At 41.5% G+C, this 23,679-nt stretch overlaps 1 protein-coding gene across 1 annotated transcript; it reads right to left on the bottom strand.

The window, feature by feature from the left end:
- Positions 1-266: 266 nt before the first annotated feature.
- On the bottom strand, positions 267-21,816 carry LOC147206323 (uncharacterized). The gene is made up of 42 exons (XM_086108908.1): positions 21,739-21,816; positions 21,311-21,349; positions 20,837-21,098; positions 20,632-20,746; positions 19,960-20,032; positions 19,261-19,361; positions 18,977-19,187; positions 18,777-18,905; positions 18,062-18,179; positions 17,842-17,980; positions 17,373-17,477; positions 17,225-17,297; positions 16,981-17,118; positions 16,722-16,886; positions 16,357-16,451; positions 15,560-15,686; positions 15,223-15,478; positions 14,580-14,629; positions 14,276-14,376; positions 13,953-14,104; positions 13,735-13,873; positions 13,543-13,650; positions 12,902-13,075; positions 12,597-12,836; positions 12,361-12,517; positions 12,059-12,187; positions 11,787-11,937; positions 11,660-11,703; positions 11,356-11,544; positions 5,065-11,232; positions 4,669-4,901; positions 3,885-4,056; positions 3,540-3,784; positions 3,226-3,409; positions 2,938-3,139; positions 2,666-2,844; positions 2,130-2,199; positions 1,857-1,996; positions 1,738-1,769; positions 1,493-1,658; positions 1,102-1,225; positions 267-1,012 (listed from the first exon to the last, which is right to left on the bottom strand). The coding sequence occupies exons 1-42, from the start codon at positions 21,800-21,802 to the stop codon at positions 820-822; spliced, it is 11,952 nt and encodes a 3,983-aa protein (XP_085965034.1). The 5' UTR covers positions 21,803-21,816; the 3' UTR covers positions 267-819.
- Between the last annotated feature and the right edge of the window lie 1,863 nt (positions 21,817-23,679).

Genomic DNA, 23,679 nt, shown 5'->3' with positions numbered 1-23,679 from the left:
AAGGTTGGGCAAAAAGTACATAACTCAATCTCACATTTACTAGGATGAACGCGAAATGCAAATAGTGTCGCATCTCGTACTATATATATTTTGACAGAATACTTGGCGTTTGACATTGCACAAAATAAATACGACATAAAGTGCTGCAATAAGAAAGTGTTTATCGGAATTAAGAGTTTTTGAGAATGCCAAAGTCGAACAATATCAGTGGTTCTGTTCTGCAAAAAAACAGTGTATGCATGATAGAGAAGAAATGTACATAGCAGTGGGATGTATTATTCCATCGATTTAATTTGACATTTATGTTAATTGAAAAGTGTCTTAATGCATTAGTAACACAAATACATTCTTCTTGTCAATGCTCAGCAAAATACATTGCACAATGGACACTGTCTGACTGCACGTTTCCCCATTTCATGAGTAAATCCCCAAATTTACAGTATATAGGAACAGAAACTCTTCCAACCCAAAACACAAACATATGAAGACTTTGAAATAGAACCAAATCAAACAACTTACGCTCAACAGCTAGAATATTTGCTAAACCTGAATGAGGGTACCTTAGTGTAGTTTCCAAACATGCTACAAATATTCTCAAATAAATATGAATCCTTCGTTTATTTAGGCTCAAATGGTTCTGAGCCATTTCCATAGGTTTGAATGTATAGTTTACAGTGAAATAAACATTCTGTTTTGCTTTGATCTTATACAAGCGGTCATGACATACAGTATAGAGCTTTGATTGCCAAATTGTTTTTTTGAAGCAGAATTAATGATTTTATTGAACCGTGACTGGCCTCCTTGCATATGATACAGCCATTAAAAATGTCCAAATTGATGGGTTGTGTTTTGTGTACAATGTGTGAGTTGACAGTCACACTTTTCAATCGAGATGTAGGAGTGTTTCATCTTGCTGCCATCTGCACAAATCATCTCCACTTCCTTCTTGCTGGTGGCCGTTTCTTGACAACATGAGCAAGAGTGCGTCAGGCTGTTGCTCACCGCAGAGTACCTGAGCCGATCGAGATGGTTTCAAACATCATCACTGTTGCCAAGCACACAGTAGGAAAAAGTACTATTTATCGTAATGAGAAGTCTCACATTGACGTTGACGCGCCGCAGGATCCCTCGCAGGTTGTCATTTCCACTGGCGCGACTGACTTGCAGTTATTTACGTGCAAGTAGGTGGCATTTGTGTTTATTTTACATTTGGAAGAAAGAGCAACTGGGGATGACAACAGATTGCACATTCATATGGGGCAGAAAATTCATAAAGCAATATTTTAGTGGATGCGAGGACATCTATAAATCTGGTTCATCATTATCATATACAGTACAGTATATCACGTAGATTTAAATGCCATTTTTCCTGTCGGAAAATGCCATTAAACTCATCTTCTGAAATGTAATTAGGGAGCCTCTTGACTGACTATTTTATTCTTTTAAACTATTTCTCTCAGTCTCCTTATGTGTTACACCTTCTCCAACTCACCACATGTCAGGGTCTGGCAGCAATCCACCGTTTGGTTCATCAACACCTCGCCTTCCTTACAAGTTATGGGTGCTTGAGTGGGACAAACGCGAGGTTCACACCGCACGCTCAGCGTCTCCGCATCACAGACACACTGTTGGCAGCCACTCAGCCAGGTGTCACCAATCTTTGGGTGGTCAAGCATATGTCAATCATAATTAATACTATATTAGTAACCTGAACCAGGGAAACATTGCCACGGATACCTCTTTCGGTTCGCCATCAGGTCCAGTGCAACCTTTGACGGAAAACATATGCTTCAGGGCTTTAAATCAATTTAATCACGTATACAGTCATCTGATAATTGTTGGTCAGTCAGTCTTACAGGCGACGACACAGATGTCGGAGCTTGAACCGAATAAGATGGTGCCAGGTGGACAGAAACATCCCTCCACAAACGTATTGCAGTCAGACTTCTGGTAGTAGTTTTCTCCCTGGCATTGCTGTGTATACTTTTTATTGTATCTACGACGACGACAAGCAGGAAAATGCAATGATATCAAAAAAACGTTAACCTGTGTCTGATTTGCAACGCAGAGCTACATAATCATGCAAGTACATAAATACAAATAGAATGAGTGAAACGAGAGTCGTTTACCTTTCATTGCAAGTTGGTTCCACAATTGGCCCGCATGGTTTGTAGACTTTATGTGCAGGACATTTATATTCTACGATAAGACAAAATTGTTGATGCGTCGAGATAAATGAATGCCCCCTCTATTGGGCTCACAAACAGAATGAAGATTTTTAAAAATACTTTCACTTCAGATATTTCATTGTTATATCCATATGTAAAGTATAAAAAATATATAATTTAGATATACAGCCATCCATTCATTTTCTAATCCGCTCATCCTCACAAGGGTCGCGGGCGTACTGGAGCCTATCCCAGCTGTCTTCGGGCAGTAGGCTGGGTACACCCTGAACTGGTTGCCGGCCAATCACAGGGCAGACATAAATGGACAACCATTCACACTCACACTTATCATTAATCTTTTTCACTGATTGGCAGGGGGGGGACGATGGTTGTAACCAGTTACTGTGAGGTGTGGGGCACCCACGTCCACTTTATACAGCAAGTTAGTTAAGTGTCCTCGGTGCAAAAAGGGCTACGCTTAAACCACATGCTCTTACCGCACTGCCCCTGCGTGGCATTCCTCCAGTCTATACAGACCGACGCAGCAGTACACATCATGGCGTACGCCTCCAAACTGGAGCATCCCACACTGGAGTTTGGCATGTGGCACACATCAAATTTACAGGCCTCATAATAGTCCTCTGGCGAGACGACTTTGTGGCATTCCTCAAACACACTGAGCCCCCCCCAAAAAACAGTCATGAAGACAACTACCAGTACTCACGGAAGATACTGAAGAAATAACGGATATTATATTGTGCTCATTTACCTGCTGATTATAATTTCACAAATTTCAGGGTTACAAGTAGGTTGCGTTGGTGTTGGATTTGGTGTTGGTGGCGCAGGTGGCTTCTCGCAGTATGGTTTGTTCTTATCTGGTATATGCCACTCATGAGCCATATCGGCGCAAGAGGAATGAATCTGCCCGCTGGGTAATCTGCAGTCATTCTTTCTATTATTGTCACATGTACCTGTTGAAATCAGATCATGACTGTAGCGACTGCACTGTAACGCGAAGACTTCTTTCATCTTGTTAATAAATACAAGATTGGCTCACCGCACTGTCCCTCCGTGTTGTTGTGGAAACGGGAAAACGGGATGTCAACGCTGAATAAAAGTCCCTTGAACGTCACAACGGCGTCGATCGCCGGGATTCTCAGGAGCAGCTCGATCGCAGTGTTCGTGATGATGAAGTCTTCGTTAGAGTACGTTGGAATGACTTTCTTGCCATTGACGTAGACCTGAACGCATCAATTAAGTATGAGTCGACACTCAAGAATCCCACTTTATGTTTAAACTAGACGTAATGTCATTTAAATGTGAAGCATCAACGAAATATCAAAGAAACACACAAAAAAAAAAGACATGTACCGTGTTGATTGTATTTGTGCCCCTCTCCTGTGTGAGAATGACTTCATAGCTTTTGTAATACACAATCAAGCTGTTCGCACAGGTGACTTCACCGGTGGCGTCGCAGTTTTCATTGTCAATAAGGACGGTAAAATTGTGACGAGGAATAATCTCTTTAAACAGGACATAGGTGCAGTTTTTCTGAAAGCTGTAGTATTGACCATCAAATGTCACATAGTGTGGATCTCCCCAGCCACTGCAAATACCTACAAAGTGACAGAAATCAATTTGGACAGGAAGATTAATGATTTTAGGATCTTTTTTTTCCCCATGTGGAATCCCAGAGGTGCTTCCGATTGAACTCACAGGTGCATTCGTAATGGAAACAGCAACCATCTTCATCATAAACCCTCACTGGTGGTTGGCCATTTTCACACACAGGCATGGTTATTGGTTCGCATGGCTTATGTTCTGTCAGGACTTTTCCATCATCGCATCTCGAAAAGGTACAGTTGCTTGAAATCCAAGACTCGCCATGCTGAAAAGGACAAATGACACATTACGACACAAACCTCGTTTACTCTGGCAATCTAACCATTGGTTTTTTTTTCCCCATTGTTCTTCTCTTTGCAATCCACAAGAGTTGCAGTTCCTGATTATTAAAGAAATGCTAATTGAATACAGGCCCGGTAGGGCTCTGACGTTTGCAGTCTGGGGTCAATTCGTGGTGCCCAGATTTTAAAGCAAACATTTAGCATTTAGCTGTTATGCTGTACAGAAATTAAATAAACTGGCAACAGAATTTCCCCCCAAATTCTTGTTCTTGCACTGTATGTCCTTTTAGTAATTTTATTCACCTATTTTTATTTCTTTATTTTTCATCTAAATGCCTCGAACTTTTTTGTCTGTAAATGTTTGTAGATGTACGAGTAATTAGGTGAAGCATTTTGAGTGACGGTGTTTGAAATGCACCTCAGACGTTAAACTGCCTTGCCACGACACTATCTAAATGTACATTTTGGGATGTCCAATTAGAAGCGCATTTCCTGATTAGATCAAATGCTGCCCTATGATTCTCATTGCTTTCCTGAGAGAATAGCCATCAGTGACCGGTGTATTCCAAATATCACCGTTTGTATAAGTCAGGTACCTTTCTTGGTGGGATGAGAAAATCGCAGTCTTTGTGGGGCGCTTCAGTAGATACGCCGATGGTACTGGCGGTTGTGACAACTTTGGTCGTTATGGCAGTTGTATAAGCGGTGGTGGGACTTGGTGGAGTAGTTGGCTGACACGGTCCTGCAAACTTCTCAACATTGCAAGTCTCATTGCAATATGCAACGAAACACCAACCTGCTCCATCTGTCTTGTTGTAAATGGTAGTCCCTAAAAATAATGAATGAATAATCAAGTCAGTTTGAGAAAAGCCTTTGCAGAATTTAACATCATGAAATGATTGGTTCTTATGGTGATAGCTTGTTGTTATCAGATGTGAACCGAGTATGGTATATCAAATGACAACAAAGACAAAACAACAGTCAGTACTTACCAGGAGCAAAAATTTGATCAAGGTATTTGCAGAAGCACTGGGTGGTGCCGCCGGCTGTTGTCGGAGTTGTTGACAACGTTGTTGACAACGTTGTTGAAGGTTTTTCTGTTGGCGCTGTGGTAGGTTTTGTGGGGATGGTGGTGATATTGGAAGTAACCAAGGGTGCTGTTGATGGAGCGGTTGGAACAATTGTATTTGTGACTACTTCAGGGGTTGTTGTGGTCATTGGTTTTCCAGTTGATGTGACTGCAGTTGTTGTGGGACTTTCTGTTGTTGTCCTTGGTGGCTTTGTTGTGGGTACCATTTCAGTTGTGATGGTGGTAGGCTTTTCTGTAGCTTCCGTGGTCAGTTTTTCTGTGGTTTTGGCAGTTGAGCTCGGTTGTTGTGTTGTTGTTCCGGTTACTTTTTCTGTAACTTTGGATGTGGTGGTAATGCCAGCAGTTTGTGAAACTGTGGTTGTGGGTTTCTGTACCACGGTTGTTGCAGTAGTTGGTCTTTCTGTAGTTGTTGTGGGGTTTTCTGTGGTAGTTGTGGGTTTTTCCGTTGTTGGAACAATTGTGCTTATCTTCTCTGTGGATGCTGTGCTGGGTTTTTCTGTTACTGCGGTTGTTGTGGTTTGGGATTCTGTAACTGTGGTTGGTCTTTCTGTGACTGTGGTGGGTTCTTCTGTGGCTGTGATGGCCGTACTTCTCACTGTGGGCTTTTCTGTTGTTACGTAAACAGTAGTGCTGGCCTTTTGCGTCACAGTGGTGGGGAGGTTTTCTTTAGCTGTGGTGGGTTTTTCTGACGTTGATGTGACTGCAGTTGTTGTGGGGCCTTCTGTTGTTCTTGGTTTTGTTGTGGGTACCCTTTCAGTTGTTATGGTGGTAGGCTTTTCTGTAGCTTCTGTGGTCAGTTTTTCTGTGGTTTTGACAGTTGAGCTAGGTTGTTGTGTCATCGTTCCGGTTACTTTTTCTGTAACTTTGGATGTTGAGGTGGTAATTTCAGCAGTTTGTGAAACTGTGGTTGTGGGTTTTTGTACTATGGTTGTTGCAGTAGTTGGTCTTTCTGTAGTTGTGGGATTTTCTGTGGTAGTTGTGGGTTTTTCCATTGTTGGAACAATTGTGCTTATCTTTTCCGTTGATGCTGTGCTGGTTTTTTCTGTAACTGCGATTGTTGTGGTTTGGATCTCTGTTGCTGTGCTTGGAGATTCCGTACCAGTTGTTGGTCTTTCTGTAGATGTGGTGGGTAGTTGTGTTGCTGTGATGGTTGTAGCAGCCACAGTTGTGAGTTTTTGTGTTGTTACAGCAACAGTAGTGCTGGCCTCTTGCGTAACTGTGGTGGTGGTCTGAATCTGTTCAGTAGTAAGTGTGGTTACCTTTGTTGGACTAGTTGTTGGTATGGATGGCTTTTGTGTGGTGGTTGTCATCGTGGTGGGTTCTGGTGTCGTTATGGTGGGTTGTACTGTGGGTGAGATGGTGGTTTTGGCCATAGTTGTGGGCTTTTCTGTGGTTGTGGCTGTTGTAGGGGTGGGCTTTTCTGTTGTTACTGCATTTGTTGTGGCCCTTGTAGTTGTAGCTTTGGTTGGAGTAACACAATGGTTGATGCAGCATTTGACTCTAATCTCATAGTCATAACAAATTGGAGGTATGCCTTGTTCTTTGTTATGGCAAATCAGTCCATCGGTCGGGTTGCATGTTACTTTTTGACCAAGCTGATCCAAAGGTACATCAGGAAATGCTTTTGCTCTGCATTCTATTTCAAGTGGTTGGTTGCAGTCATTCAGACTTGGATCAGTTATGTTTGCAATGGCTTCATAATCTCCACCACTGAGGGAAGGATCAGGGTAATGATTGTTGATCCAATCTGACCAGTGACAAACAAAACAGTCAGCTGGTGTTGATGGTGTTTTTTCTGTGGTTGTGGTGGTTTGGGCCTTTTCGGTTGTAACTGTTGTGGGAGTAGTTGTTGGTTTGGATGTTTTTTGTGTAGTGGTTGTGATGGTGGTGGGTTCTTCTGTAAATGTTGTGGGATGGAGGGTTGCTGTGGTGGGTTTTTCTGTCGTTGTAGTCTGGGACTCTGTAGTAATTGTTATCAAGGGTGCTGTTGATGGAGCGGTTGGAACAATTGTATTTGTGACTACTTCAGGGGTTGTTGTGGTCATTGGTTTTCCAGTTGATGTGACTGAAGTTGTTGTGGGACCTTCTGTTGTTGTTCTGGGTGGCTTTGTTGTGGGTACCGTTGAAGTTGTTATGGTGGTAGGCTTTTCTGTAGATTCTGTGGTCAGTTTTTCTGTGGTTTTGGCAGTTGAGCTCGGTTGTTGTGTAATTGCTCCGGTTACTTTTTCTGTAACTGTGGATGTCGTGGTAGTAATGCCAGTAGTTTGTGAAACTGTGGTTGTGGGTTTTTGTACTATGGTTGTTGCAGTAGTTGGTCTTTCTGGAGTTGTTGTGAGGTTTTCTGTGATAGTTGGATTTTTTTCCGTTGTTTGAACAATTGTGCTTATCTTCTCCGTTGATGCTGTGTTGGGTTTTTCTGTAACTGCGATTGTTGTGGTTTGGATCTCTGTTGCTGTGCTTGGAGATTCTCTAACGGTGGTTGGGCTTTCTGTAGCTGTGATGGTTGTAGCAGCCACAGTTGTGAGTTTTTGTGTTGTTACAGCAACAGTAGTGCTGGCCTCTTGCGTAACTGTGGTTGTGGGTTTTTCTGTGACTGTGGTGGGTTTTTCTGTGGTTGTGGTGGTCTTAATCTGTTCAGTCGTAAGTGTGGTTGCCTTTGTTGGAGTGGTTGTTGGTGTGGATGGCTTTTGTGTGGTTGTTGTCATCGTGGTGGGTTCTACTGTGGGTGAGATGGTGGTTTTGGCCATAGTTGTGGGCTTTTCTGTGGTTGTGGTTGTCGTCGGGGTGGGCTTTTCTGTTGTTACTGCATTTGTTGTGGCCCTTGTAGTTGTAGCTTTGGTTGGAGTAACACAATGGTTGATGCAGCATTTGACTCTAATCTCATAGTCATAACAAATTGGAGGTATGCCTTGTTCTTTGTTATGGCAAATCAGTCCATCGGTCGGGTTGCATGTTACTTTTTGACCAAGCTGATCCAAAGGTACATCAGGAAATGCTTTTGCTCTGCATTCTATTTCAAGTGGTTGGTTGCAGTCATTCAGACTTGGATCAGTTATGTTTGCAATGGCTTCATAATCTCCACCACTGAGGGAAGGATCAGGGTAATGATCGTTGATCCAATCTGACCAGTGACAAACAAAACAGTCAGCTGGTGTTGATGGTGTTTTTTCTGTGGTTGTGGTGGTTTGGGCCTTTTCGGTTGTAACTGTTGTGGGAGTAGTTGTTGGTTTGGATGTTTTTTGTGTAGTGGTTGTGATGGTGGTGGGTTCTTCTGTAAATGTTGTGGGATGGAGGGTTGCTGTGGTGGGTTTTTCTGTCGTTGTAGTCTGGGACTCTGTAGTAATTGTTATCAAGGGTGCTGTTGATGGAGCGGTTGGAACAATTGTATTTGTGACTACTTCAGGGGTTGTTGTGGTCATTGGTTTTCCAGTTGATGTGACTGAAGTTGTTGTGGGACCTTCTGTTGTTGTTCTGGGTGGCTTTGTTGTGGGTACCGTTGCAGTTGTTATGGTGGTAGGCTTTTCTGTAGATTCTGTGGTCAGTTTTTCTGTGGTTTTGGCAGTTGAGCTCGGTTGTTGTGTAGTTGTTCCGGTTACTTTTTCTGTAACTTTGGATGTTGTGGTAGTAATGCCAGTAGTTTGTGAAACTGTGGTTGTGGGTTTTTGTACTATGGTTGTTGCAGTAGTTGGTCTTTCTGGAGTTGTTGTGAGGTTTTCTGTGATAGTTGGATTTTTTTCCGTTGTTGGAACAATTGTGCTTATCTTCTCCGTTGATGCTGTGTTGGGTTTTTCTGTAACTGCGATTGTTGTGGTTTGGATCTCTGTTGCTGTGCTTGGAGATTCTGTAACGGTGGTTGGTCTTTCTGTAGCTGTGATGGTTGTAGCAGCCACAGTTGTGAGTTTTTGTGTTGTTACAGCAACAGTAGTGCTGGCCTCTTGCGTAACTGTGGTTGTGGGTTTTTCTGTGACTGTGGTGGGGTTTTCTGTGGTTGTGGTGGTCTTAATCTGTTCAGTCGTAAGTGTGGTTGCCTTTGTTGGAGTGGTTGTTGGTGTGGATGGCTTTTGTGTGGTTGGTGTCATCGTGGTGGGTTCTGCAGTAATTGTGGTGGGTTCTACTGTGGGTGAGATGGTGGTTTTGGCCATAGTTGTGGGCTTTTCTGTGGTTGTGGTTGTCGTCGGGGTGGGCTTTTCTGTTGTTACTGCATTTGTTGTGGCCCTTGTAGTTGTAGCTTTGGTTGGAGTAACACAATGGTTGATGCAGCATTTGATTCTAATCTCATAGTCATAACAAATTGGAGGTATGCCTTGTTCTTTGTTATGGCAAATCAGTCCATCGGTCGGGTTGCATGTTACTTTTTGACCAAGCTGATCCAAAGGTACATCAGGAAATGCTTTTGCTCTGCATTCTATTTCAAGTGGTTGGTTGCAGTCATTCAGACTTGGATCAGTTATGTTTGCAATGGCTTCATAATCTCCACCACTGAGGGAAGGATCAGGGTAATGATTGTTGATCCAATCTGACCAGTGACAAACCAAACAGTCAGCTGCTGTTGATGGTGTTTTTTCTGTGGTTGTGGTGGTTTGGGCCTTTTCGGTTGTAACTGTTGTGGGAGTAGTTGTTGGTTTGGATGTTTTTTGTGTAGTGGTTGTGATGGTGGTGGGTTCTTCTGTAAATGTTGTGGGATGGAGGGTTGCTGTGGTGGGTTTTTCTGTCGTTGTAGTCTGGGACTCTGTAGTAATTGTTATCAAGGGTGGTGTTGATGGAGCGGTTGGAACAACTGTATTTGTGACTACTTCAGGGGTTGTTGTGGTCATTGGTTTTCCAGTTGATGTGACTGAAGTTGTTGCGGGACCTTCTGTTGTTGTTCTGGGCGGCTTTGTTGTGGGTACCGTTGCAGTTGTTATGGTGGTAGGCTTTTCTGTCACTTCCGTGGTCAGTTTTTCTGTAGTTTTGGCAGTTGAGCTTGGTTGCTCTGTCATTGTTCCGGTTACTTTTTCTGTAACTTTGGATGTCGTGGTGGTAATGCCAGCAGTTTGTGAAACTGTGGTTGTCGGTTTTTGTACCGTGGTTGTTGCAGTAGTTGGTCTTTCTGTAGTTGTTGTGGGGTTTTCCATTGTTGGAACAATTGTGCTTATCTTCTCCGTTGATGCTGTGCTGGGTTTTTCTGTAACTGCGATTGTTGTGGTTTGGATCTCTGTTGCTGTGCTTGGATATTCTGTAATGGTGGTTGGTCTTTCTGTAGCTGTGGTGGGTAATTGTGTGGCTGTGATGGTTATAGCAGCCACAGTTGTGGATTTTTGTGTTGTTACAGCAACAGTAGTGCTGGCCTCTTGCGTAACTGTGGTGGTGGGTTTTTCTGTGGTTGTGGTGGTTTTAATCTGTTCAGTCGTAAGTGTGGTTGCCTTTGTTGGAGTGGTTGTTGGTGTGGATGGCTTTTGTGTGGTTGTTGTCATCGTGGTTGGTTCTGCAGTAATTGTGGTGGGTTCTACTGTGTGTGGGATAGTTGTTTTGGCCATAGTTGTGGGCTTTTCTGTGGTTGTGGTTGTTGTAGGGGTGCGCTTTTCTGTTGTTACTGCACTTGTTGTGCCCCTTGTAGTTGTAGCTTTGGTTGGAGTAACACAATGGTTGATGCAGCATTTGACTCTAATCTCATAGTCATAACAAATTGGAGGTATGCCTTGTTCTTTATTCTGACATTTCAGTCCATCGGTCGGGTTGCATGTTACTTTTTGACCGAGTTGATCCAAAGGTACATCAGGAAATGCTTTTGCTCTGCATTCAATTTCAAGTGGTTGATTGCAGTCATTCAGACTTGGATCATTCACTCTTGCTATAGATTCATAATCTCCACCACTGGGGACAGGAGCAGGGTAATGATTGTTGATCCAATGTGACCAGTGACAAACAAAACAGTCGGATGGTGTTGATGGTAGGCCAGTTGTAGGTATGGATGGCTTAAGTGATGTTGTTGTCGTAATTGTAGTGGGTTCTTTTGTGAATGTGGTGGGTTGGAGGGTTGTTGTGGTCGGTTTCTCTGTGGTAGTTTGGGCCTTTGCAGAGGTTGGTCTTTCTATGATAGCCAAAACATAACATAACATTACGTAATCAGTGCGTTGTTCCACACGGCAATATAATACATGCTGATTAGAAAGCATCGTGCTTATCATTCATGCATTTCATAGTTGCTCATTACCTGTTGTCACAAACACAAATTCTGTTGTTGTTGGCATCTGCGTGGTTGAGGAACCGCAGACTTTTACTTCTCTTGTAATATTTCCGTGTTCTCCACAAATCGCAGTAATACAGGTGCCGTCTCCATCATGAGTATCGTATACTACATCTCCATAATTGTATATTTCCCCATTATAAGAACAAGTGCAATCTGCAAAATAATATAAAACACGATGAATATAGTTTTTTTTTCAAAAAAAGTTGAAAGAGTTAAAAAAAACTGAAATCATTCACAAAATAACCACCATGTGGCGTGATGTTTTTACCTTCAACACTGTAGGTGCACTGCCTCTCCGATGAAGAACATTGACTGCAGAACAAATTAGATTATCACATTTTAAAAATTACACCTGGCTCAGGTGTTTTTGGATGTATTGATAGAAAATATCCTACCATTTCTGACAGTTTTTTATCTGAGGCATTCTCTCTCCTTCTGAATAATGCTTTCCTTCATCATCGTAGCACCCACATTGCTCCAGTGACACACACTTCATTGTTACCTCTTCCAAATACGGTTGATCAGGTGGACACCTTGGATAGCAGCCTGAAAGCCAAAAAGTCAATCGTACAAGCACATTCTAGGCAAGAATCAGGAAGCCAACCCTTAGGAGTTAAAACAGCTTAATGATTAGGGATGCGTCAGATGCTGATAATGACCGACGTACCTTCCAAAGCTGGAATATGGGTATAGCACTTTCCAGAGGGATTCCTGCAAGTCTTCATGCAAGGTTTTCCACAAGGTTCGTAGTGCCATTCACACTCACCGTCAGGATTGTAGTAATCACAGAATAGAGCTGATTAAAGACAAGAAATTAATATGAATATCATGTAGATCAGGGGTCACCAACATGGTGCCCGTGGGCAACAGGGAGCCCTCTAGGGCTACATGAGTGGCCCGTGGGCCTATTCCCCCAAATAGGTCAGATTTCTATTTATTCTGCACAGAAAAATTGTAACGAGCACTTACGACAGACAGACGGAGTTCTCCATTTGATACAAGCTCCAGCCTTATTACAGGCGGCTGCATAGGCCGCTACAGCAGAGCAGAAGCATTCACAATCTCCTCCAGTATTACAGGCACACGTGTCTCTTACACAGGCATTATAATAGTACTGGGGATCCACCTTTGAAGAATAATCATTGTCAAAATGAATAGTTTGACCCACAAGTGTATTGTATAGAACATAAATGCGGTTGCATTACCTTTGAATGGCAGATACCAAACACCGCACTATTGATGATGCTGCAGCGTTTTAGTGCCCACGCTTGTCTGTGCGAATACAGTGTGCAGGGACTTTTAAGTGCATTTGTGTTGGCACAGCTCTGTGACACTTTCCAGCTGTTTCCGAATTGAAAGGCGTCTACCACCACCTCTTTGTTTCGGGTGGTAAAGTCATTCTTGATGTTTCCGTCGTAATTCCCACACAGACCACAAACTTTACCCTGGGATCAATTAAACAAAGTTAAATTATAGAGACAACGCCAATCACTGGTGCGGTTTCTCTCACCTTAAATGTGGAGCTCAGTTTGATCATGAGGGTTGTCTTCTTATTCCAGATGAGAACAAGACCATTCTTTGCCTCAATGACAAGATATAATCCAACGGTATGGACTTTATAAGGTATTTCTAACCCTGTTTTTTGTTTGATGACCGTTCCCTCTTTAAGGACAATTTCAATGTTCTGAAAGAAAGAAAAAAAAGTAAATTAATTAATCACATTTGAATCGACATCACAATGTAGTAGACTGCAATTTTCAAACTGCAATTTTGAGTTTGTGTGTGTGTGTATACTGTGTGTGTGTGTATATATATACAGTATATATAAATTGTTTTATGAAAAGTTGAGGTACAGATATGTTTGCATTACTGTTGTCGGTCAGAAATATACTGTATCATACAAGACGAATGCAATAGTAAAGTCATAATTTCACTAAATATTTGTATGAAAACCACACAAGCAAATCAAATAAAAAACAGTAAGCACATCAGTAACTGAATGTGTCCTCTTTGTGTTGCCCGAACACTGCGAACTGCATACAACAAAACAGTTCACTGCACCCCGTTTGTGAATTCAAAACCTTGTATGTCCTCACATTCATAAACCTGAACAATAGTTGACATTCAATTTCTTATCACAGAATGTTGTACCCCTAAGTAGAGCTTGATAGCAGTAGAGCAGGTGCTTTCACTTGGTCCACACGGAATGTTCTCGGTCAGGACCCTGAAGGTGCCATCCTTGTTGTCCCCACAGTAATTCTAGGTGACAATAACATCAGAAGAATATCCAAATATTTCCAATAAAACATGAAAGGGTAATCAAACATTTAGCACATGTGATACCTGAGTAAAGACGTAACCACAGTCCCCATTAAAGGAGAATTTCTTGTCGTCATAGGTGATGTAATGGCCTTCTCCATATATCGTACAGGTTCTATCACACTGCCGATTGGTGCATTCCCACTGCTGGCTCTTACATGTGCTTTCATCACGGGATAAAGTTCAAATAAACCAAATGGGATACAACACTGATTCAAAAGGATACATAAGAGAGTACATACCAGGTGTTGCAGTCCACTTTAACAGTCTCTCCAGGTTTGTAGGATTGTCCGTTATAAGTGCAGGGACAATGCGTCTCCTCAATACAACCTCCTTTACCGTCGGCTAACAGGCCAGCAGGACATATGCAGCCCGAGACGCAATGCGTGCTAACCTGTAAAGTGGAACCACAATGGCAAATTGCATTCTCATCAACCAAAGCATTACACAAAACTGCACGGTCGATAGCAGACAGTGTACACCACTACCTTTCCAAAAATAGTATTCATACAACTGATTATACAAAAGTGTAATATCAGTTCTGAAAAATTAGTTTGAGCCTTACACATTCTGTGTCCAGCGTCTGACAAGTTCTCTGGCACTCTGACCCCGTGTCACCGGGCTTTGCACTTGAGCAGTTGAAGAAAGTCATTGGAGCACTGCATGCTGATCAGTGAACACGTTTGTTAGAAAGGACACCAGTGCTCTCAATCCAATGTCATTGGTCAAAAAAATTCCAGTCATAATTTTCATTAGCGCTCAACAAGCTTTATAGAAAATAGATGGATGGCTGGGTGATTAGTAAATAAGATAATTTTGAACAATTTTAAAGAAAATGACCCGATGGGCCCTTTATGTTTTGTACCTACATTCAGTTAGAAGGTTTCCCGAACAGGTGAGTTTTCCACCATGGCAGACGCTGAAATTCATAGAAAAGATGGCGAAAGTTATAGTTTATCCTTTGTCAGAGTGAGACTTGGCATTGTTTTAATGTTTCATAGTGTATAGTGTTTTTGTTATGAATGTATAACGTTCTTTGTTTTGTATGCCTAATTTTTACTCCATGTACAGCACTTAATTTGCAGAGATGGTTGTTTTGAAAGTGCTCAACAGATAAAGTCGAGTTGAGAGTGACCATGTATGCTTGTTTTACACATGTCCCTGACATGTGTATTCAAGATATCGGGTCAAACAATTTAGTTATATTTACATATTGTATGAAAGCCAGAGGATATTTTATCATCCTATTGGTCATTTTCACCAGGGGGAATTCCAACAATAATTTTTGATTCCTTTGAGCCAATTTTGAGGGAAAATAAAGCAAAATCTGGGGATAATATCGACTCGGACTGGGGATTAGTTCAGTGAGGCGACATTCAAATATCAGTTTTAAATCTGCAGACTTCCCTTTTAAATTCACCTCTAAAGGTTTTAGTGCATTTTTGGTTTATCCTGAACTTTTGCCCGGAAGTCGAACATCCTTAATTTTTTCGAGTAATGAATGGTCCTCACCAACTTTGTCCATGAACCCTGATGATCTGCTTAGGCCGTATCACCGTGTCTCCTACATGGCAGGAGCACTGGGAATCCGGCACACACTCGCCTCTCTCGTTGAGGTAAGTTCCCTGAGCGCAGCCGCAGCCGTCCACCGGGGTCAAATCGACATCGCAGGTTAAGTCTGGCTGACCCAGAGAGCGGCACGTGCGACCACAATTTGTCATGTGGTAGTCGAACACCAAAGTTGAAGGGCAGTTTGATGTGTATTTCCCTGTTGAGAAAACATGCAATATAATATACGTTACCTTTTGATTGATTACAGTAAAGTGCACTACGTTCGGGTGAAACTCACCACACACGACCTCCCGCCATCCCGTCAAGGAGACGCCGGCGGCGGCGCACGCGTGAACGTAGGAAGACATAGCAGCACATACGGAGTCCAAACTGTTTTCGCCAGCACACGTGTCATATATACAAGACTGTAGAAAGAGAACGTATCAAGCTAAATGTGTTGTTCAATATGGATTTATTATCCCCAACAAGGAGTTTATGTTGTCATTTACTCACTTGGAAGTGAATTAGCAAAAACTACTGCACACAATTACATGGTGGGCCTTGGTCTAGGAACGGCGTAAGAATACATCACATATTTATAATAATAATAATACATTTTATTTATAAGCGCTGCCGTACTTAGTTTTTTATGAGTGTCTTATTTTTATGGCATGAAAGTCACTTCATACAATTATCTTCTGTCCTGAGGATGTTTTGAGGTTTAGAAAGTGCTCAAGGAACTAGCTTGCGCAAGGAACTAGCTTGCGCACCAGAGTAAGAATACATTTTTACATGGCACTAAACGGCACGCTCAGTTACCACCATGCCTCTCATTCATATTCAGTGAATAATGTAGAATCTCAATGCCAAATGGATAGCGTGTCCATTTTTTATTTTTACGTATGAAGTTATGTTTGGCCAATGAAAAAACAATCAAATATCAGTGTGAATCTAGATAACCAATAAATGAATACATTTTGTTTTGACATGTGGTCTAATTGTATCTTTACAATATTTTAGATTAATTATCCATGAACAAAAATGACCAAACCAAGGCACGCCCATTTTAGACAAGTATGACGCACAAATGCTCACAGTGAGATAGTCCTCTGGGTTAATCTCGGGATGGCACTTGGAAAACACCCCTGTTGTGTCGATGAGTATGGAGCACCAGTGGTGAGCATATTTTTCTAAACACACACACACACACACACACACACACAGGCAGTATATTCATTAGGGAATGCGGAAAAATGTAAAAACATGACTTTAAAATATACTTTGGAGGGTTTTAAAATGCTGACTGGCTGATCCTGAAATATATGGTTTTCTAGTTCCAGTATGGGATCTTTTTCTCAATATATTGATTTTGGTAGATCACTTTTGATAAAATATTGCAATTGTATATAATTCTAAATAATATGTTGTTGTTTTTTATTTCTTAAATTACAATAACTTACCCTTATCTACACTCAAAAGACACGGGTCACCAAGTGTATTGTTGACTTCTGGACAGCCTCCTTTTGTCTTCCACGAGTTGGCAAATGCGGCAGCCGTCCCTTCGATCATCCCACTTCTGGTTTGGAAGTCATTGCATTCAACGTCGTTAAAATCCCCACAAAGACCTGCAAAAGGGAGAGGAAGAAAAGAAAGAAAAGTTACCTGATGGAAGAGAGTAGCCAGGAAGGACAAAGGTTTTGGTCAAATACGACAACTTACCAAGGAGTTTTCCTTTATGGGGAAGACTGACTTTGATATAAACCTGCATGATGGGCGTGAGCTGAACCTCGAGGTGAAGCCCGTAGACAGTGTGGATCACAACATAAAATGTGGATGGGCTGAAGATTGTGACATCATCTGTTGGGAAAACAAAGATTATTACTGACTGCATAAAGGTGATCCAAGTCACATGAATGTCTTCATTTTTCATGACAAGAAACGAAAACAAAAGGAACACACTCACCGGTGAAGAAAGGCAGACGAGAGGTGAGTTTGTTGACGAAAACCTGACCGCTCGAGTCAACAGCAATCATCATCTGCATGTGAAAAATGCTTTAAATATAGTAAAATACGGTATGTCTTCTATGGCGTGTAAACAAAACTATCCTTACCGTGGATTTTGGCAGCAATAGAGTGACTGCAGTCAGGCAAGTTGATTTATCGGATTTTTCACACTTGACAAGGTCACCCAGGACAATGAAAGTGCCATTCATCTCCTACAGAGGACAACATGTATTGTACCACTGGTTCAGAGAATTACAACTATTGCTGTTGGTCAACACACGTAGTATGGAGCATGATTGTGACTTTATCGGGTGTGGTTATAAAATTGGGTATGATTAATATCAAAAATTTTTCTCAAGGCAATTACAACAGGATGTCAAATACACACAGATTTTTGATATTCACTGGCTGGTGCGGTCACTATCCTCCGTACATATAATTCCAAGATGCCTGCCACGTTATTAGGTACTGAGCCCAACAAATTGAATGCTCTAATGGTTACAAAGTCTGGAATTAGAGCAACATTGTCAGGAAAAATATGAACCTAATTAGACTTGAGCAATGTAAATGCCTTACCTTTGTGAGAACGTAAGAGCAGTCTCCATGGAAAGTGTATGTCTTATCATCATAGGTGGAGATGTGTGAGCCACCCAGTACAGAGCAGACACCAGGACAGTCGGTGTCATGGCACCTCCACTCGCCCTGAGTACACGTGCTGCCAAAATAAAATTACCGGTAAGTCAGCTTCACAAAGCAGCTTCACTAAACCGGATGAAGAAGAGAGTGTCGTCATCACCATGTCTGACAGGCCTGAGAGTAGGATTCGCCAGGTTTGTAAGGCGTGCCGTTGTGCATACAAGAGCACTGGTCCACAGGTAAGCAGCCACGATCACCAATGTCATCCAAGACGGTCCCTTCCGAGACAAGTTGGGAAATTATTGCTCATTGTTTGAGCCAAAGCATGAGCAATAACACGGGAGAACATGCATGCTCCAAAAGTTAGAATACATATCGTTACATTTTTTGAGCATGACAGATAATGGCACTGTTAAGGCAATGCCTGGTGTTCGGTCATAGTAAAAAAAATTATACATATACAGTATACTGTATTGAACTGTTTTGAGTATTACTGAAGTATAATACAGACATGGGTATACTGTCCAATTAGTATATTTGGTCTCTGCTCCTCAGTTCGGCAGTTATATTATGCATTCTTCGCTGCGGGCAAGTATATACTGTATATATACAGTATATATGCCTGTGTGTACTGGTATATTATTGGCATATTAACACACATCTACATTTGTTGCTCCACTGTTTGCATCCAAATAGCCATTGTAGCACAGCATTGTCACACTGCTACAAATTTGCTATCTGTTAGCTTGTCTGTGGCGTTTCTCCTCATAAGTCAAAGCAAAATAGCATCTGAACAACAGCTTGTATCTCAAAATCTGAAAGTTATATAACACCTATCTCAAGGTAGCACTGTGTCTGTTTGTATGCAACCCTACCAGCTGGGCAGAAGCATCCATCTACGCAGTGTTCCTCACACACTTGGCTCCTCTGTGGGTCACTGCAGGTGTCCGTGCAAGGGCTTCCACATTGTTTGTACTCCATGTTAACCGGGCACATTTTTTTCGCTATTCATTAAAAAACAGGAGTATAAGTAAATAAAAGTGATAAAAGCATCTCAAATGTTGGTTTTCCTCACCGCACAAATGTGCATTCCATTCCTGCGGCGCTCCGCCCGCGTGTGCGCACTGGCGCGAGTACTCTGCCATGGTTGAACATAAGCAAGAGGTGGAGTTGCTTTTACAGGAGCACAAGTCCCTCACACAAGCTTCCACGAAGGCCGCACTGTTGATTCGGTCATGACAGCTGAGGAAAGCAGCCCCGGACACGAAAGTCTCACATTCGGCTCTCTGCGGGAACAAAGCACCAAGTTTAACCTGTGTTTGACAAATATTTATTTGAGGCCATCCTTCTATTAGATACCTGACTTATTGAGCAGGTTGGAGGGAAAGGCGGCAAGATTTCGTCACAGTTGTCAGTTGGACCGTTGGTTTTCCAGGCCTCGTCTAATTCCTCAGGTGGCCCTGGAAAAGAACGTTTGGTCCATTTCAATTGGGATTGTGGTAAATCATTTAATATTATTCAAGGTATCCCCCCCAAAATTTGAAATGATTTCATAGTCTATTAACATAGCCAGTTTTTGTTTCCAAAAGACCCCAGAGTAAAAGCAAAAAGGTTAATCTTTCATAAATGTAAAAAAAAATATAAAAAAAACAACGTTAAAATGTAAGGTGAATGTTAAATGTTTGAGTTTTTCTTTTTTCAGGTCAAAGAATGACATGTGCTAGTGTGGCATTTTGTATATTGGATTATCTTTAAACACAGTGGAGGATGTATTTTAGGGAAATGTAAGAAGAATACACCAACTGGAAAGCAGTTCAAAGAAAAAGGTAAAATATAAAATGGAAAAAAAGGAGAAAAAAAAGTTAGTCTTTGACACATCAGCAAATAATCATCTGCATTAGAAAAGTCTTGGTTCACATGTATCTTCCATTGTGTTAATTGAAATTTTATGTATCAAAATAATTTGTGGTAACGTTACTTGTCGGCAAAGGCAATACTCGTACTACGAACAATCTGAAAACAGTGATATCAAACATCCCTCGTGAAATATTTACTCACCATCAGTGTGATCACCATTGAAGTCACCGCACAAACCACAAGTCTGATTCTTGTACTTTGCATCCAACTCAACCTGCAAATCGCACAAAAATTCTAAGAGGCCGCTAATCCATCGCATGTGAAAATTCATTTTACGGTCCTCGCTGAGCAGACACGACTCAATGTCCTGCTCAAGGGCACTTACATAATGTTTCGGGTTTGAACTCGCAACTCTTTCCATCAGGTCATCAGGTCAGTTAACCAGGTCTCTTATATTTTAATTAATGGTATTGTCCCAAAAAATATGACATCAAACCTGTAGCATTTCAATTTTGGCATGCTAGCAAGTCATGCTAGCAATGTAGCTGCTTTAGCATGACACCATGCATGCGCGTTAGTGAGTTGGGGTCATTTCTTTGGGCAGACGCAAGGGGTCGAGGGAGGAGTGAAGTGAGGCCACATTTAAATCTTGCTAGAAGCTTCAAGACAGCATATTCACCCTTTCAATAAATCTGTGGTTAAGAATGATTCGGTTCTCCGAATTTTATTATGCATATTGCAATCAGCGTTGGTCCCAATAAAATCCATATCGGTTGGGGACTTAGTTTCTTTGGGGGGGGGGGGCGGTTGGAACAAATTAATGACATTTCCATTCATTTTAATGTGGAATAACAATCTGGTGGTTGAACCTACCCAAACCGTGTCTTCTTCATTCCACATGACAACCACACCACTTGTTGCCTCAAACTTAACGTAGGAGAATGTTTTTACGATAGAGAGGCCTGCCTGACTGAAAGGCAGCGTCACACTAGAGAGAGAGGAGTTATTACAGGTGTGGATTAACCTCCATGTATGAGCTATAATACATTCACCTTGTCAAATGTTCACTTATACTCACATTCTATCATTGACCAGGATGGAGGAGTTTGACAATTCCACTACCGCTCCCTCCAGTCTCATAGTGACACGCTTGAGAGGAACGGCCAAGCCCGTTTCCTGCCGTTGCAACTGGATGTTAAAGTCTTCATAGCTGCCCTTGCAGTTGGATGCAAGGAGATAGTTGCAATTGGAGCGAAGCTGGAAGAATTCTCCATCAAAAGTCCTGAAATGATAGTTTCCCCATGTGCTGCAGAAATGGTCATCGTGGGAGGCGCTCACTTCTGTAAATGGGGTTGCAAATGAAGTGACTTATGGAAACAGCTGAATAGATTCATTAAAAGCTTTTTAATCTTGTAATATATATACAGTGTATATAATTCTTCATATTTGAGGCATTTAGACAAAAGCATGTCATCGACATACTGTATTATTAAAACAGAGTTAAATTAAGAAACTAACATTTCTCAATTTGTCTGCTTTAAGGTGGCCTTACCTGTAAATACTGGCTGTGTTGTCACCGTCTGAACTGGGACTTGAAAAGAAAAAAGATATATGTTGATATTACGAGTTTACCTCCAGCAGGTGTGAAATGTATTCATTTGTCTGAATAACCGTAGCATACTGCCCCTGGTGGCCACATCGCACACCACTGGAGGCAATGAATAAATCATGATGTCGTTTACTAATTCCTTACACGCCATTCCATTGTGATACTACACCAAGTTTTTATAAAGTGCAATTTTCCTTATTCAAAAACACACAAAAAAAATGTTTTTTTAATTTTTTGGGAGGGGGTGAGGGGGGGGGGGCGCGGGGGTTGACTGGAACGGTTTAATGGCATCCATAACATTGATACAGCTCTGGCATTGGATAAGAGCATACAGGTGTTCCTAATGAAGTGTCCAGTCTGAGCCTACATACCACTGGATGCAGCAGACAGTCCAAAATAGAGGCTGAGCGTCAGTATCCCCCATCCAAGCGCCATCCCGTCTGCTTCCATTGGCATCAACTGGGTGAACTGGTCCCCAAATGACCCGTGCCATGTAATATAGTTTATTGACTGTTTGCAGTTGAGGTGGGGTAACATTATGACACTGTGGGTGTCAGCACCATATCACACATGCATGAAGAAGTGTCTTACAACAACACATCTTCTCCATCGCCTTCTGACGTACATCGTGCTCCCTCGATGTTTTCCTGCTAATCTTTCAACATCACCGTACATCCTCCTGCAATTAAAACAAACATTTGTGATGGCCCTACTGTATTGTCAGTGCAGATTGATTGTGGAAATGTACGCTTTCCTTACGTTCCTCTTTTGTTCATGTACTTCTCTGGTTTCTGTATAAGGAAGATTCCAGTGTACTGTATTGTTACTTCAACAAAGAGTGTATGCTCTTCTCAATCAACTAGAACATTATAAACAGTGGGTTGTGCCTCTTTATCAACTGAGGTGTTCACGTCTTAATAAAGTCTTTCTTCATATCAGCCGAGCGTGCGTTGACTAAATATTAGCCATCTATCCATCCCAACCGAGCATGGACCCACAAAAGGTCAAATATGGCCAAGCATGGTAAACTCAGGCTGAGTTGACACCTTTGAGATTGTTCACGCACGTACACTGAGCAGGTTGGACATTGTCCAAAGACGGAAAAGCAACTAGTAAGGAGGCCAAAAATTATTTACTCCTCAGACGACAAAAAAAAAACTAATGCTGAAGTACTTATTTGCCACTTTTTTCAACTCCTGAGTCATCTTTCTCACACATTTCTGTTTGTATAAACCCAACGATGAATGGCAGCTAACTTTTTTGAAATAAAAACATGTGCTGAAGTTAAACATCATTATGTCAATATGCATTCATGACATTGAGAATGGTGCAGCCTCTCATCAAAACTTCCCTGAGTAATTCGGCAAACCTTCTGAAAACAAACAACGCCCACTGCCACGCGAAGACAAGCTCAAGTGGAGCTTCCCCATCTTTTATTGTCCGTGTGGACCACAACAGTCTTTGACAGTCAAGACATAAAGCAGTGCCAGAAATGATCGGGTAATTCATCTTAATAAAGATATGTAGGATTTGAACAAAAGTATGAAAAAACATATTTTTGTGAATCATTGAGTTGCTGATTAATGTTTTTTTGCATTTTTTCAAATACACAGTTGTGCGTTTTATTACCATTTTTTTCCCACTGATATGCTAACTATGTAGTGCTTAGCAGAAATGATTTTTATTTTATATGAACCGTTAGCCATGTTCTAAACATTACAATAATTTTATTTTTCAATTTTCTTATCAGCTTCAGAAGACATGTAGCTTCATATTTGCACCACATCAGATTGTGTACTGAATTTACTCATCTGTGTACTGCATCTGCCATATTTTAAGGCTGCCATACTTCTGAATGTTAGTTTTGCGGTGGTTATAAAAGTTTGTGCACCCCTGTTGAAATGTCCGTTTTTTGGTGCTATAAATAAAATGAGATCAAGATAAATCATTTCAAAATTTCCGCACAATGTGACCTATAACCTGTACAACACAATTTAATTAAAAAATATATTTTCAGAGGGTAACTAAAACTCAACAAGTGTGATATTGTGTTTGTCAAAGTGTGCACACCCTTTTAACAGGGGACGTGTTCAGAATTAATCAGTCATTCCTACTCATGTTAAATGGGAGTCAACACACACCTGCCACTTTTTAAAATACTTCTGATTAACTCCAAATGAAGTTTAGATGTTTTAGTATTTTTAGTTGATGTCGAGTATTTTGAATTGCTCATAATTCTCTCCACCTTTTCCAAGGTCCCAGTTCCAGGAAGAAGTTGCTGTGTTGTGTTTGCAGCAAAAATGCCTTTTTCA

The sequence above is a fragment of the Hippocampus guttulatus genome, chromosome 4, assembly GCF_054856545.1.
Source record: "Hippocampus guttulatus isolate MCC_2025c chromosome 4, RoL_Hgut_1.0, whole genome shotgun sequence".
Lineage (NCBI taxonomy): Eukaryota > Metazoa > Chordata > Actinopteri > Syngnathiformes > Syngnathidae > Hippocampus > Hippocampus guttulatus.
Note: the sequence above shows the minus strand (reverse complement) of the source record. Positions and strands in the feature narration are given on the sequence as shown.

Bases quoted from the DNA above. Each gene is read 5' to 3' on its own strand.
- LOC147206323 (XM_086108908.1), bottom strand. From the start codon at position 21,802: ATGGCGCTTGGATGGGGGATACTGACGCTCAGCCTCTATTTTGGACTG. The intron at 3,785-3,884 runs GTGAGTTCAATC...GTCACTTTGTAG, and splicing joins TTTCCATTACGAATGCACCT to GTATTTGCAGTGGCTGGGGA. The intron at 1,013-1,101 runs GTGAGACTTCTC...CGATCGGCTCAG, and splicing joins TGCGGCGCGTCAACGTCAAT to GTACTCTGCGGTGAGCAACA.